Source organism: Ooceraea biroi, chromosome 9, assembly GCF_003672135.1.
Source record: "Ooceraea biroi isolate clonal line C1 chromosome 9, Obir_v5.4, whole genome shotgun sequence".
Classification (NCBI taxonomy): domain Eukaryota; kingdom Metazoa; phylum Arthropoda; class Insecta; order Hymenoptera; family Formicidae; genus Ooceraea; species Ooceraea biroi.
The window spans coordinates 3758515-3774859 of NC_039514.1; the positions used below are offsets into that span (position 1 = coordinate 3758515).

At 35.1% G+C, this 16345-nt stretch overlaps 1 protein-coding gene across 1 annotated transcript; it reads right to left on the reverse strand.

Annotated features, from left to right (window-relative positions):
* Positions 1 to 4140: 4140 nt before the first annotated feature.
* LOC109611517 (ATP-binding cassette sub-family G member 4) lies at positions 4141 to 9911 on the reverse strand. Its single transcript, XM_026972304.1, has 8 exons — positions 9479 to 9911; positions 8892 to 9006; positions 8559 to 8690; positions 8186 to 8304; positions 7853 to 8021; positions 7252 to 7508; positions 4716 to 4849; positions 4141 to 4393 (listed from the first exon to the last, which is right to left on the reverse strand). The coding sequence occupies exons 1-8, from the start codon at positions 9638 to 9640 to the stop codon at positions 4183 to 4185; spliced, it is 1299 nt and encodes a 432-aa protein (XP_026828105.1). The 5' UTR covers positions 9641 to 9911; the 3' UTR covers positions 4141 to 4182.
* Between the last annotated feature and the right edge of the window lie 6434 nt (positions 9912 to 16345).

Below are 16345 nucleotides of genomic sequence, written 5' to 3' on the forward strand. Positions count from 1 at the left end.
TCTCGGAATCGTCAGAAAAGACGACGGATTCTCGCGAAGAACAGATTAAAAATATCCAGACGGATTTTGGTACGGAAGCGACACGGCGTCTTATTCAAACGGTTTCAGAAATCGAGAATAGCGAGGTAGATACAGTGGAGGATGATTATCAAGTTCGAGTTGCTCTGAAAGATGACTCGACATACGCGTACGCGCCGCGGAGGTCGCGTGGAGTGAGCGCGTGAAGTTACGCGAAATTACAGATGATCTGCTTGCCCGAGGAATTATAAAATATAGTACGTCGCCCTATTGTGCGAGGGTAGTACCCGTGAAAAAGAAAGACGGATCGATGCGTATGTGCGTCAACTTGCGACCACTCAATTTGCGAGTATCGAAGCAAAAATATCCGGCTCCAGCAGTGGAGGATTGTTTATCACGTTTGAGCAACAAAAGGGTGTTCTCTTTACTTGATCTTAAAGACGGATTCTATCAAATAGCTATCCACCCCGAATATACAAAATACTTTGCGTTTGCCACGATGGATGGTCAGTTCGAGTTTACGCGATTGCCGTTCGGTTTCTGTGAATCTTCGGCGGAATTCCAGAAACGGTTAGCGCAAATATTACGCACATTGATCAGGAAAGATAAAATCGTGCCCTATGTGGACGATATATTGATAGCGACTGAGACAGTCGAAGAAAACGTTGAAATTCTGAAAGAGACCCTGTTGCTTCTCAAACGTCATAAATTCGAAGTGAACTACAAGAAATGTAAGTTTTTGAAAAAGTCGGTAGAGTACTTAGGGTACGTAGTCTCGGCGAACGAAATAACGTTGAGTGCGCGGCACACGGAAGCGGTGAGAGCTTTTCCGCAACCTCGAAAGCCATTAGATGTTCAGCGGTTCATGGGGTTAACAAATTATTTTAGACGCTTCATACAGGATTATGCCAAGATTGCGAAACCGATGTACAACCTGCTAAAAAAGAATACGCCCTTCGACTTCGACGAGGAATGTTGCCAAGCCTTTGAACTTTTGAAAGAAAAATTAACGTCCTTCCCGGTGTTGCGACTTTACGATCCGACGGCGGAGACAGAGCTCCATACGGACGCAAGCTCGGTAGGTCTCGCGGCAATATTGTTGCAAAAAGGAAGTAAGAATCAGTGGGCACCGGTGGCCTATTATAGTCAGTCGACGAACAAAGCGGAGGCGAATTATCATTCTTTCGAGCTCGAAATGTTGGCGATCGTCAGAGCTGTCGAGCGTTTCCATGTGTATTTATATGGCATGGAGTTTACGATAATAACCGATTGTAACGCGCTAGTATATGCGGTAACCAAAGCGAACTTAAATCCGCGTATCGCACGATGGACGCTAAAATTGCAGAATTATAAGTTCAAAGTAGCTCATAGGCCAGGAAGCCGCATGACCCACGTCGATGCGTTGAGCAGGAACATAGGCTACGTAGATCTTCTCCCGTTAGAAAGAGAGTTGGAGTTCCGGCAACTCCAAGACAAATACGAGTTTACCATGACGGAATGGCGCATTGCGGATTTGAGAAAACCGTTCAAGGGATCGCTACTAATTATTGGTTTCCGTTAATGAGAAAAAAGATTAAAGATTATCTCGACAATTGCCTAACATGTCTAATGTCAGATGTTTCGGCGAATTCTAGAGAAGGTGAAATGAGCGCGTGTAATAATCCAACGGAACCGTGCCAAACGTGGCACTTGGATCATTTCGGGCCGTTAGCTGAGACGACCGATGGCTACAAACATATTTTTATAATCGTAGACGCCTTTACAAGATTTACGTGGCTATATCCGGTAAAGTCAACAAAGACGAGAGAGGTTGTCGAGTGTTTAGAATCACTGTTCAAGACTGTCGGAATACCGAAAATATCGTCTCAGATAGAGGTACCGCGTTCACCTCATAAGAATTTGCTGAATTGATGGAAAGATCGCGAATTAAGCACCGTTTAGTAGCAGTAGCGGCGCCCTGGGCCAATGGGATGGTAGAGAGAGCGAATCGGTTTTTGAAATCGTCGTTAAGGAAAATGGTCGATGAGCCATCAAGCTGGAAAGAGCAGCTAGAGTTGGTGCAATATATTATGAATAACACCGTGCATTCGTCTCTCAAAGCCACACCCTCTAAATTGTTCTTCGGATTAGAGCAACGTAACCATCCGGACGCAAAGATGGTGCAAATTCTACGGCAAGTAACTAAAGTAGAGTTAAATTATGAAAGCGAAAGAACGGCTAGTAGAGATTTAGCGATTGAGACGATGGATCGAGTGAGAGAGTACAATAAGATTCAATACGATTTAAGACATAAGAAGCCCTCAGTATACAAGCCGGGAGATTACGTGTTGATTCGAAGTACTGTAGTTAAGCCGGGCGAAAACAGTAAATTGAAACCGAATTATAAGGGGCCTTACATGGTCTCGAAGGTTTTGAACAATAACCGGTATGTGATTAAAGATATACCCGGGTTTAACATAACATCGAAACCGTACAACACGATCATCTCTCCGGATCGTATGAAGCATTGGGTCAAGCCGATCAATAACGAGTAGTTTAAGATGGCGAGATGTAATAAATATATAGATTTTATAGTTACATAAGTTCTTATAGTTACGTAAGTTACATAAATCGTTAATTAAGTTGTGTTAAATACTAATAATTTTGCAATGTATGTTGAAGATGTTAATTGTGTCATCGCAGTGTAATCATGCAGTAACAGTACAGCATTACACGGCATCCGTGACGTATGCATCGCAGGCTGGCCGAGCTGTAAAGTTCACAGTAAAATGAGAACCACTAGAAATAGTGTACGAGCGGAGAACCCCTGTCATTTGGCGTTTCCGACAGCGGGCGAGCTCCGAATCATCCCCCGCGTTTGCGCAGGTGAGCGACCGGAGCACGCGGAATGCTCCGATTAGCGGAATCGATCAGCGGATCTATACGCGCATGACAAGAGCGATCGATCAAGCCCGTGTAATCGTCGTATTGGCTGGAATCGATAGATCGCAACTAATAAAAGCACACACAGTAGCCAAATCGAGGCTCTTTCGGCGTAAGTCGTCGACAAGGTCTACTGCGGGAGTTTTGTACAAGTGTGAACTGAAATACATGTGAGAGTTGAACAGTACTCGCCGTGTTAATCAATGATTCCCTGACAAAGATCTTACACACTATTCTTATGCAAATCATACCCAAGCTATCGATTGAGCCTACTCAGAACTTGATCAATTCAACCGTTATTGAGATCTGATAATCTCGGGTACTCGCAGCTCGCCGACTCGCGCGTAATAGTTCACGGTGCGGTTTCGCGCTGCGCATATACTTGGCGTGAGACGCTACCGTGTCTCTTGATAACGTCGAAGCGAGCAGAAAAACCGCAAGCGAATCTTGTTTGTTGCGAAGGCATGATCTACATGAAGGCAAGCGAGCTACAGCGATCGACCGAATTTATCATGTTCGGAAATATATTGTTACTTACGATCTCCAAGCGAGATTCTTTCGATGATGGACATGCCAACAGTGTCGTTTCATGTAATTTTAATAATACTCGGCTCTTAGATATTCTGTTTACATATAATCATTTACGCAGTACTTTCTTGGAAAATTTATTATGTGAGAAAATGACGTACAAAATTAATTTCGAGATGTATGTACTTACGTGACACATAAGTAAGAAACTATTTCATGACAAATAATTAGCTATATGATAGGTATAATATTTTAAAAATACAGTGAAGCGGTAAGGAAAGAGGAGACTATAATTATGTGGACTTAAATAAATATAACACTTTTTACTTTTTGTAATTGAAATATTTCTGTATTTCAAATATAATATATGTAAGATATTGCCAGGTTACAGGATAAAGATGTATAAAATTTATTATGCATATATGTATACGTATAAAATTATAAAATGTATTATACATGTATGTAATAATCTAATACATTCACAAATCTAATGAAAATATTGCTAGTCCATTAGCAGCAATCGAAAATTCTATACTTAAGATATATAAGATATATAATATATTTACTATATGCTTAATACATATTTAATATATACTTATATATACAGATATATAAGTATAATTTAGTTCTTACAAGGAAATACATAACAAATTTAGACTTGTGCACTGCTGGTAATAAACTGGCAGTATTTTCGATACTGTGCTCGTATTAGTTTTATCGCGTCCATACAATCTTCCACCGCAGAAGCAAATATGTGCAGCATCGCGTGATGATGAGTATTGCAGTGAGCGCCATGACGTCGTTCCAAAATTGGCCTTCCTTCATGTCAATATCCGAGAGAAATTTGGTAGGATATCTATAATGGCAGTAAAGTTCTTCACACGGTAGAACAGGGCGGTTCAATCCGTAGATTGCATCAATAAAGCTGCAAAAAGCATCTCGTTTTTATAACGTAAATTTAACATTTTACATTTATAGGATTGTAAATACATTACACGCAACAAATGGAAGGTAAATTTACAAATATGAATATAAGTAATGTGTGCAAAGACGAATATAAACAAATCTCTCCTGAATGTCTTTTGAATATAAATATAAATAAATTCTTAAAGTCGCAAGAGATATAAATAGAATCATAAATATTCAACATGTCACGTGTTTTAATTAAATTATACATATCTAAATTAAACATTAAAGTAATATTAAATAATGAATAAAAAATTAATGGGACATAGAATAATCCTTACCCTTCCAGACCATATCGTAGATAACTGACGTAGCTTCCCCATTTTAGATAAGACGGTAGATCGCGTAACAATATTCCAAATCCAGAGAACATCATTAGTGCTACTGCCAATGTTGGTCCAATAAATGTACCATTCTGTAAAATTCAAAATGTCTTCATTACATTTAAAATTTTTAAAAGATTAAACATTTTTAGGAAACGTTTTGTAATAATACGTGTTGTAATAATAGTAAAATACAATTTAGTCACAAAAATGATTTTTGGAAGTGATAATTACATAGATATTGATAATTGCATTGATCATATACATCCATTAACGTGATGTTATACAATTATCTATCAAGAGACACGGTAGTGTCTCGCGCCAAGTAAAGCGCGCAGCGAGACCGGACGTGTCTCTTTACGCGAGTCAACGAGTTGCGAGTAACCGAGTTATTTGGAACTCAATAATGGCTGAACCGATCAATTTCTAGCTAGGTTCAATCGATAGCTTGGGTTTGAATCATATTATAAAAGTTTTTTTATTTTTCCTCTACGTGCCGCATGAGCGGAGATATCATGATATAAAGTACGTTATGTAGAGAGAATGTCGTATAAGAAACGTCCACGTTGGACAAACATGATGTAACTTTCCATTTTTTTACACTAGGGAGCAGTGATGTTAGAAAATAGAAACCCTCTATAACAGACTGGCTATTGGCCGGAAAATGGCGGCAATCTTTGACTATACAATCAAAGGCGCCAATGATTACGTGAATGTGTGCATTTATGACCTATGTAAATTAATTTAAATTAAATTTAATTGTTTTAAATGTAATCATCGTGGCTTATTATTGCGGCAATACAAAAATACATAAAAACATTAAAAATTAATGATATTAAATTAATTAAACTGACAGATTTCAAACTTAAAGCTGTACCTGGAAAAAATATATATTGGTGCTTATTATTGCGGCAATACAAAAATACATAAAACCATTTACAATTAATGATACTAAATTAATTAAACTGACAGATTTCAAAATTAAAGCTGTACCTGGAAAAAATATATATTGGTGCGAATATATATATATATATATATATATATATATATATGTATGTATACATATGCTTCGAAAATATAAAGGTATAGTTGGTAAAAATGCATATATTTTTTCTGTAAGAGAGGAAGAGAGAGAGAGAGAGAGAGAGAGAGAGAGAGAGAGAGAGAGAGAGAGAGAGAGAAAGAGAGAGAGAGAGAGAAACTGGTAGGATAATATCGTAAGATATAGTACAGAGAGAATATAGGTAGGACCATGATACGAAGATGTAATAAAAGTTTTGATATAAAGAGTCCTGATAAAGCTCACTATACACATCCCAGCAAACACAAAGTAACAGTAATATACATGTTATGTTATAATTTCACACTCAGTAATATAAATACAACATAACATACGTGTTATGTAACAATTACATTGTTGAGTGGGAAATTATAACATAACATGTATATTACTGTTACTTTGTGTTTGCTGGGATGTGTATAGTGAGCTTTATTTTTTACTACATATTACGTTATATATAGAATTTATTAAAAATGTTTTACTAATGAATTATATTACTGCTGCATATTTTTTTGTTGCAAAAAAAAATATATATATATATATATATATACTCTTTATAGAATACTTAACTACAAAAATGCATGATATTTCGATAAAAATACCTTGCTTAAAAAAAGGTAAAAAAAGGCGCCAAGTATGCGCGGAGTGTTATCTCGATTTAAAAAAATGTATGAAATCTTTAAATTGCGCCAATTACAAAGATTCAAGGATCTTCCTGTTCCACCCCAAGTGGTAGTACCTTTATTTCTCCTTAATAGAATTATTATATCACAAAATTATCTTATTCAACCTAAATAATACGTATCGAAATACAATTGTATAACTACTTTTAAAAAATAACTAGAAAAACTTGGCGCGCCCGGGTCGCATTAAAACACATGTACACACTGTTATTATATTATAATACATATGATTTATTATAATATTTATAAATAATATAACAATACAATTTAATAATTTAATAATTTAATAATTTAAAGAGAAATCTAATAAAATGAAGAAAGTAAAGTGTCTTCTGTTAATTTTTCCTCCTCTTATGTAATAATAAAAAAAAATATATATAATTTATTCCATTTTCATTTAATGAAGCTGCACGCTCGTGTAATATTGTTCGTTAGTTGAGTAAAGTAAAGTAGTTTTAATGCGACCCGGGCGCGCCAAGTTTTTCTAGTTATTTTTTAAAAGTAGTTATACAATTGTATTTCGATATATATTATTTAGGTTGAATAAGGTAATTTTGTGATATAATAATTTTATTAAGGAGAAATAAAGGTACTACCACTTGGGTTGGGACAGGAAGATCCTTGAATCTTTGTAATTGGCGCAATTTAAAGATTTCATACATTTTTTTAAATCGAGATAACACTCCGCGCATACTTGACGCCTTTTTTTACCATTTTTTAAACAAGGTATTTTTATCGAGATTATACTTACCACAACGTTGAATACAGCGCCTATCATAAGGCCGGTACTTTGTCCTATGAACATTATCAACAAGCTAATGATGAAGAACATGGAGAATCGTATTATTTCCAACGGTTGCGCCGACATGCCATAGACAATTACACTAAATAAGGTGCAGCATAGTATCGAGATTGGCATGTCAATCAGTGTCATTGCCATGTAGAATGCCTTCAAGCTGTACCATCTATTAAAATGCTCCTTTAGAAGAATAGCTATCTGCATTGGAACTGCAAATCATGAATAAAATCTTGTGTTGTTATGTAACTTTCAAAATTGCAACAAAGTATTAAAATGATTGAGTTAGTAGATAATCTCAATATAAGATAAAAATGGCAATGCCATGATTAAAATGTGAACGTATTACACAATCAAAAATGGTTGAAAATCAAGGAAATTATTTAGTTGAATGTTGACTTGGTTGAATAAATTGATTTGAAGAGAAACAGATAATAAGTTGATCTTTGAAGCGATTTCATCATTCAATACATATTAGTTTTATAGTAATCAGAGTGGAGAGCCACTTTTGTACAATTTATAATGAATTAAACGGAAGCGAATAAAATTCACTTACAGGTTACTATGGTAAGCATCATCGTCGTCATCATGTGATGTATGAGGATAGAAAAGAGAAGTTTGTAGTTATCTAGAACGCGTGAGCCATCAGCGCCCGATTGCCAGAAGACCGATCCAAGCATCAAACCGACAAGTATGTTTACTCCGATGCGCATATGCGTAAGAGTCTGCAATAAAACAATATAAGCACAGTGTGAATATGATGAGATAAAAAGATGCCACGTAAATATTTAAAAAGTTTGTAAGATATATGTCTATTAATGATTAAGAAGTTAAATATATAAATTATATAAATTTATGAATAAATGTATACAAAACGTGTGAAACATACCGTGTTTCGTTTGGACATGATGAATCCACGTCGAAGTAAAACTTTGATTTGATGAAGAAAATTCGTTGCGTGTAAGTCACCATTCTTTTTCATATGTGAGTTTTTCAAGGAATACAGCTCTGAAAAAAATTAGATTTTATATAAATATTATATGTTGTATATGCATATGTGTTAGAGAAAATGGCATTGTGCTATACTAGAAGCAGGCAACATGTATTGTTATTACGTCAGAATAAGATTTTATCTAATGTTAATGATCATTGATACGTTTATCCAAAAAGAAGAAGAACATTTTATTTTGTACATTATAAGCTATGAAAGCTATTATAAGAGCTGAAAGAATTAATAATGATGTATTTATCGATTTTTGTACCTGTTAAACTTTCATCATCTCTCGGAGCTTCAGGATTATCGAACGATTGAAAATTTTTCGATCCATTTTGCGATCCAGTTTTTAGTATATCTATTTTATCCTCACCGTGGTCTCCACAGGCAAGCTCGATTACTAGAAACATAGTGATACAATTGTAAATATACAATTCCGTTATCACCATTGATCATGGGCGTCCGCAGGATTTTTTTAGATATTATATTTATTTAGTTTATCATTTATAATTAATTCAAAGTGACATGGCAAAATAAATAAAATTTCTAAATAATTAATTAGAAATTAAGTTCGTTATATTTGTTATGTTATTATACGTACTGTAATCGGCAGGATTGTGATACATCGGGCATGGCATTTGCATATCTTCAAGATATGGCACTAATTTGTTCGTTGCACCTTGGTACAAGCAACTGCCTTTTGCCAACACGTATACCTGTAAGAACCGTAAATTGTTTATTAATTATAAACATAATTTACACAATACAATGTTCTATTATCACAAATCTAATATAGTGCTTCACGTCAAGTGATTTAACAAGGAAATCCACAACTACAAGGAAGTATATCCTTTCAAGTTTAATGAGTTTGAAATATGTTTATGTATGTATATTACGACATATTTCAAGCTTATCAAGATTATAGCTATGGATTTCCTTCTAAGATTGACATGTTCTCTATCGCGTGATTGGAAAACCGTCCACCACAGTTCATCTCATATCTTTTGTTATTATTTGATATTGATTTGATTGATTGATTATTTGACACTGAAGAGATAAACTTTCTCTATCAATATGGAAATAAAATAGAAATACATATATTTAATTTAATAATAATAATATATAAATATGCGTGCATAATTATGCGTATTTCTTAATTAGGAATAATTCATTGATATTATTACTCACCTGGTCGAACAATTCGAATAGGGACGCACTAGGCTGATGTATAGTACAAATTATTGTTTTACCCTCTTGTGCGAGCCGCTTTAGGAGATTTACAATTTTCGTGCAAGATGAGCTATCCAGACCTCTGCAAGGCAAAAAATGCAAATATAAAATGACAAGCATGAGAATGTTGTTTATAGGTGATTCCCTTTGTTACGTTGATATATGCTGTGATATTAGTTGGTCAATAGTGACACTTATTAATCTATATCCATACAAAAAAGAAACGGAACAAATCAGATATTTTCCTGCAGTATTGATTTTAAAAAGTAATATATCTTTTTTGGATATATAAATACGCGAATATTTAATTTATTAATACATCTTTTTCTGAACGTTACGCAGAATAAAGTAGATATTCGTCGACATGTTATAAAAGAAGAAATTAAGATACCATGTTCATATAAAGATGTTAATCATCTTAAAGTTGAATGCGTAAGTTATTATTACAAATGATTAAGATATTAATTATTTAATTAAAATATTAGAATATTTGATTTGATTCTTGTCTTGACTGTTTCAAGAAAGCTTCAAAGTGTATGACAAAGATAGAAAGATCAGGTATCAGTAACTGATACAATCAATGTTTTACTGTACATAACATTAATTATTGTTTCAACGTAATATCATCGCGGACACTGGCATCGCCTGATGGACGGACAGAATTATTATTGTGATAGCTGCAAGCCAACAATTCGTTTGGACATACTGCAGATACTTTTACTCCCCTACCCCCTACCCCCGACTACGCGCCAACATATCGTTAGACTTTATAACGTAGTGATCTCTTTTACGGAAATAATTAAATGAAAATACTCCATGGTTAATGAAGAATTTGTAATTAATTGTATTTCGTTGTGAAAAAATACCACCCCACGCCAGGGTTCGAACCTGGACCTCCCTCATTCCGTGCGGGCGTCTTAACCAACTCGACACTTGGGGCATGTGATGATATCTTCTCACAACGAACGATATAAACACCTTGTACGCGCGGTGTGTGTCAATAACAAATATAGATATTCGCCAGGTAATTTTAATTCAACGTAATATCATTGTAATATCATTAATTATTGTTATGTACTTACGTTGTGGGCTCATCAAGAAACATCATCGTGGGATTATTAACCAATTCTAATGCGATGGACAGTCGCCTTTTTTGACCGCCACTTAATTGGCCGGCTCTCGTATGCAAGTGCTCGTACAAACCAAGTGCCGTGAGAATTTCTTTAATCTGAAACAGAATAATTAATTCTAATTATATTAAGAGCTGATATATTTTAACTTAAGTAATAATCGTTACAAACTGAAATTTTGAAAACTGTCTTTTACTTTATGAATCTCTCTCGGTGCCATGATAATTGAAACTAATCTATTTGTTTTCATTTTTCAACGGCGTTAATCATTAACGGGCGGGATAGGAACGGTAGTGGGAAAACGGTGATGGGTGTCGCGGCGATCTTCCATTCTCTACGCGAGATGTAAAACCGAGAGAGAAAGCATTATGCGACGTACTTCATTATGCTGTCCCTGGGACAGCATTCGCGTGAATTGAAAGCATGTTTATAAAAGCTGTTTTAAAACTATGTATGTTTGCCAATCATACATAGTTTCGATTAATATATTACATTTCATTTACGAAATGCGTTAAAGATGTCAGTTAAGTTGCCAAAGATTTGATAAGATTCTCTGTTTCGTTTGTTAAATATTATTCTCATAGTTATAAGTGCTATAAGTTGAAATAGGATGTATTTATAAGTATTATAAGTAATTACAAATAGTTTTTATTTAAATTGTCAAACAAAGTAGATTTAGGAGATTTACAAAGGGGCAATAAGCATCTTTCTAACTTGTCCAATATTATTTATTATGTCAAAGGCTCGTATTCTCATCTTATTTTTAATGATAAATGTAACATTACATGCACTTATAGTGTAACTTAATGTATAGTATACATTACATACTATAGAGATTCTGATTAATAAATTTTGTCCATAAAGATTTGGTTTTTTTATTAAGGGGGAAACCTGCTTTAGAACGCTGAAAATAAGATATATTTTACGAATTTGTTTTGGAGAAACTGTACTGCGGATTATTATGAAACTTTTAGGCATTTATTATTACATATTTGAGAGTATGAAAAAATTTTTATTGTTTAAATATATCGCCTGTAGAGGTCGCCCTGGAGAAATCTTCGTACAGTCTCGCCGCCTGTATTGCAAATTGGCGGCCGTTCTCCTACCTCCAAATTTCATCTAAATTGAAAAATTGAAATATTTTCTCATTATTTATGAATTCCCATCGTTGATGAACCAAAGAGAAAAATCTCTCGGCGAAAAATCAACACTGCTGACCGATTTTTATTTTATCTAATGTTTGCATCATCTTCAAAACTGCATAATAACCTTCATTAAAAACACCGACAGCTATAAAAGCAGCGATTTAATGTCAATTTTTTTTGCCGGAGTTGAGATACTTGAGGAGCGAGACGCCAAATGGTAGAGTTATAACTCTCATTAGGCTATCAATATACAAACATTGACTCATACTCATAAATTCAGGTAAATAGCTGCATATAAGTTATACGAAGAAACGGGTCTACAGGCGAGACTCGTTCGACGCTCCGAGTATTCGATGCGCAGGTATACGCTCGACGCCCAGCTGCTCCGGGGCCTTTACCCGGGGCCTGAAAATACTACGAATTTCGATCTAAAACATTAGAATTATATTTTCACATGTATTACTATCGATTAAAAGTAAAATCGATTTTTCGACCTGATAAAGCAGATTCCTCCCTTAAAATAAGAATACGGGTCAAAGTTTCGAAAAGAGAGATGACTTATATATTCAAACATTTATTATAATTAAGATAACCAAAAATTCAAGTCAGCCAGAAAATTCAATGAATGAACGAGAATTCCTTAATCAACTCACTGGCAGTTTATTCTCAAATGTGACACAACGTTTCGACCGAAATCCGGTCCTTTTCAAGTGATATGTCTTTTTCTACAATATAAAGTAAAATATACAATATATAAAAATATAAAAAAAATAAAAAAGAACAATATAAAACGCAAGAGTACAATATAAATAAATATCTACCAACGTACTGTTGAAAAAGACACAAACAAATTAGTACAGATAAAGTGACCGAACACAGTGAGAACACGCTCGCAAATGACGCTCGAAAATAATCAGCAAAGTCAAGGTGGAAAGGAGATGTTTGTCAAATCTGATCGTATGTACCGGTAGGTTCTCCGTGTCTTTTATTTATTTTATTTATTATAATAAAACATTTCTTATTTATTGTAATGAAATGTAAAAACATTATTACATTTATTCAGACCTACAAAGATATGTACCTGTATAACTAAAACATATATATAGTTTTATATAGGTGAATGAAAGATTTCTTATTTTTCAATAAAATAGTTAATAAAATAGTTTCAGTAGTTTCAATACAATGTGACAGTGTAAATTTATTTCCCCAACGTTGACGTGATCCGGTTCGTCGGAAGTTTATATAACAATAGGAATATTTTAAATATTTTCATTTTATATTTTTTGATGTTATTGAAATTATGCAAATTATCATTAATTTCTGAAACTGTATGAATTTTGAAACTATTATATTACATTATCGATTGTTGCGCTATAAATTTGGATTGCTATATTTCGGACAAACGGGAGGTTCTCTCAATTCTGGTCACTGAATTGTGGCCGAAGGAGACGCGGTGTGCGACCATGTGGACAGGGCAGAGGAAGAACAGCGAGGTGTGTTCCCATCCGGTCCATAGGACGGACGAGGATGACGGTGATCAGGGGCGTATGCTCAATTGTATAGAATGTCGATTGATATCGATTCATCGATACGCAAAGAACATGCATAAGAAATGACGGCATCGTACCCGTCTATGCTCGAAGGCAGGATCACTGTGTGGCACTCTTTGGATGGCGGTGCTATAGTAAAGTCCTAGCAGAATCCTAGAGTCAGCTCCCGGGGAGTCGGATCGCCGCTTTATAAGATTTTCTCTGAACCGTGGACGGCTTTAGCTGAGATTGCAAAGTTTTAATAACACAAGGCTGACAGAGTAAGACCTCCCGTCGTCATTGTGAGTAGAAATAACTTGCACTATTCTGCCTAAAGCTAAATTTTCTGTGAGACCTCTATTATTCGAATTATATAGTATTTGAAGTTCCGTATAACGTTTTTTTATTTCTCAATTATATCCTAATCGTGTGTTTTAACAGTCAGTATCGTATAGAAAGGGTCCTCCCAAATATCCCCTGAGACCTTATCCAATTTTACTAATTTTATAAAATTAGTTGGCGCTTTTATAATGTTCTACTATGTCTCAATAAATTAGCAACCTGATAGCCGCGGACTGGCCACGTCAGGTGAAGCCGATAAGGCTCCCAGTAATTTTACTTAACGGAGAAAGGCTGTCACAACAATAATAACATATTACATACGTGTCTACCTATTTTTACCATATTTGCATCCTTGTATACATATCTCTGTATACATATGGGTAGAAGAAAAAGATCGAGAAGGAGAGATGGAAAATTTGAGGGTATGGAGTTAACAACTAGAGAATATGAATAGAAGAATGAAAGCAGTCAAGGCTCACCAAGCACTGTATATAGTACTGCGATGATGATTTAAATAATAATTTATTATCTACTATATATTTAGAATAATATGATCATGATTTAAATAATAATTTATCTACTATATACTATAATTTACTACTATATAATTTAGTTAAAATAACTGGTTCCAATCGGTAATAAATTATTAATTGTTAATTAATTTCTTATTCTAAACGTACAGTCGCTTCTTTTTATTTTGTAGGTATCCGCCGCTTTAAATCGGCAGCGATCTTCATATTCAGTACAGTGGTAAAGGTTCCAACCATCCTCCTGTATTAGGCAGTGTACCTGAAGACAAAAATAAACGAGGCGTCAAAAGTAGGCGTTCATTTATAAAAACAAACATATAAAAATACATTGTAATATATAAATACTTTTCATCTTTTATATATACAAATATATATAAGTTTTCTTAGATACTATCTACGAAACAATCTCAGTTTGATAAGTCAATTAGTGATTGAAACTTACTTCCGGAAAGAGTTGAGATCCCGGACATGACCGTTGACAAATATAGTATCATCCACTCCGGTTACGCGGAAGCCAGAGTACATCGAATAACGTGGACTTCCCTGCACCAGATGGACCCATCAGAGCGATCAACTGTTTGCTGGAAGCCTTCCATTAATTCCGTGTAAAATCTCTTTTTCCTAAATTAACAATGCGATGTTACATATTAGTTTCATTCATATGTAATTAAATAGTATTTCTATAATTTTTTGTGTAACATCCTGTGTGAAGAAGCTAATATCATAAATCGCACTAATTCGCGACGAATATTCGTAATCCATGTAGAAAAAAAAGAAGAATGAAAAGAAGAAAGTAATAGCGTGATCATGATGATCATGATTTACCTTTCCTGAAGCCGAGGTTCACAGTATATGTGATGTGCCTGAAGATTATGTTGATCGATTCTTTGCCGTTGTCGCGTGTGATGCTGGATATCCTGGTCGACATCCTCCGGGAAGATCGGTCCAAGTCAATCCACACACATTGGTGCATCGACCTCTTGTCGATTGATCGTTCATTACTTCCGTACTTCTTAACTTCGCTTTAATACTTCCATTTGTCCTCCCCGTGCACACCTAAGTGATGAGTGATTATATACAAATTGCGTCGATGTGGCAGAAGGCTGCAACAGAAAATTCACCACTGTCATAAATACATGTGTTATATGCTATCTTAGGATTATACGTTTAAGTACGTTAAACGTGGTCATCTAACGATAAGATAACATTGAATACAACAATAATAAGACCAATTGAAAAATAAGTTACACGTAAAATTATTTATATTAATCATGTTTATCCATTCCTACTATAATTAATTAATGCATTATTTAATAATAATAATAATACATTATTATCATAAATATTAGCGAGACCATCCCCACCACATGCTACCGAACATGCTACCGTGGCGCGACCTGGCATGAAAAGACAGAAGCGGACGGAAGAATCGCGAAGTCTAGAGAAGCGATCAGAAGGTTCTCGAACAATCTGGAGACTTGATTAGGAGAACTTAGACTAGTCTATAAACGATTCAGATGTTCAATGGTTCAACTTGTACTAGTGCCGGGCGGAATTTTTTTTATTTTTCACTTATCACTGTATTCGTTACTTTAAACCACTTATTTACACATTCCGTGGAGTATTTTCACTGCGCGCTTACCCGAATTTGTTACGAGCCTAGTAAGCTGCCGAGAAAAGAATTACTATGGTGCGTAAGTATACAATTGCATTCCTGCGAGTTACTATCGCTGACCGAAGAGAAGGATTAATGAAAATAACGTCGAATGTCTACAATATTGTAAAATTATTAGATTCGAACTATGAATATTCAACTTACGAGAACGAAAAGAACGAAGTATCCTGTCCCAATGCTGAACGACTTGTGGAGCTTCGTCAGCGGAGAAGGATCAGCGATGCCAGAAACATGATAGCATGTGGTGGGATGATCTCGCGAACACGGACGCGACACGTAGATTGGTGCGTCGCGAGGCCATCCTCACACCATCCATGCTAACGAACCGTGGTGAAGAATCGCGAATAGTCTAAAGAAGCGATCAGAAGCTTCTCGAACAATCTAGAGACTTGATCAAAAGAATTTAGACTGGTCTAGAGACGATTCAGATGTTCAAACAGAACCAAATGTTCTGAAAAGACAGAAGCGGACGGA

Excerpts from the sequence above, each read along its gene's own strand:
- LOC109611517 (XM_026972304.1), bottom strand. The coding sequence starts at position 9,640 with ATGCTTGTCATTTTATATTTGCATTTTTTGCCTTGCAGAGGTCTGGAT. Across the intron at positions 8,305-8,558 it reads AGATGATGAAAGTTTAACAG|AGCTGTATTCCTTGAAAAAC; the intron begins GTACAAAAATCG and ends AATTTTTTTCAG. Across the intron at positions 7,509-7,852 it reads GATGCTTACCATAGTAACCT|TTCCAATGCAGATAGCTATT; the intron begins GTAAGTGAATTT and ends CATGATTTGCAG.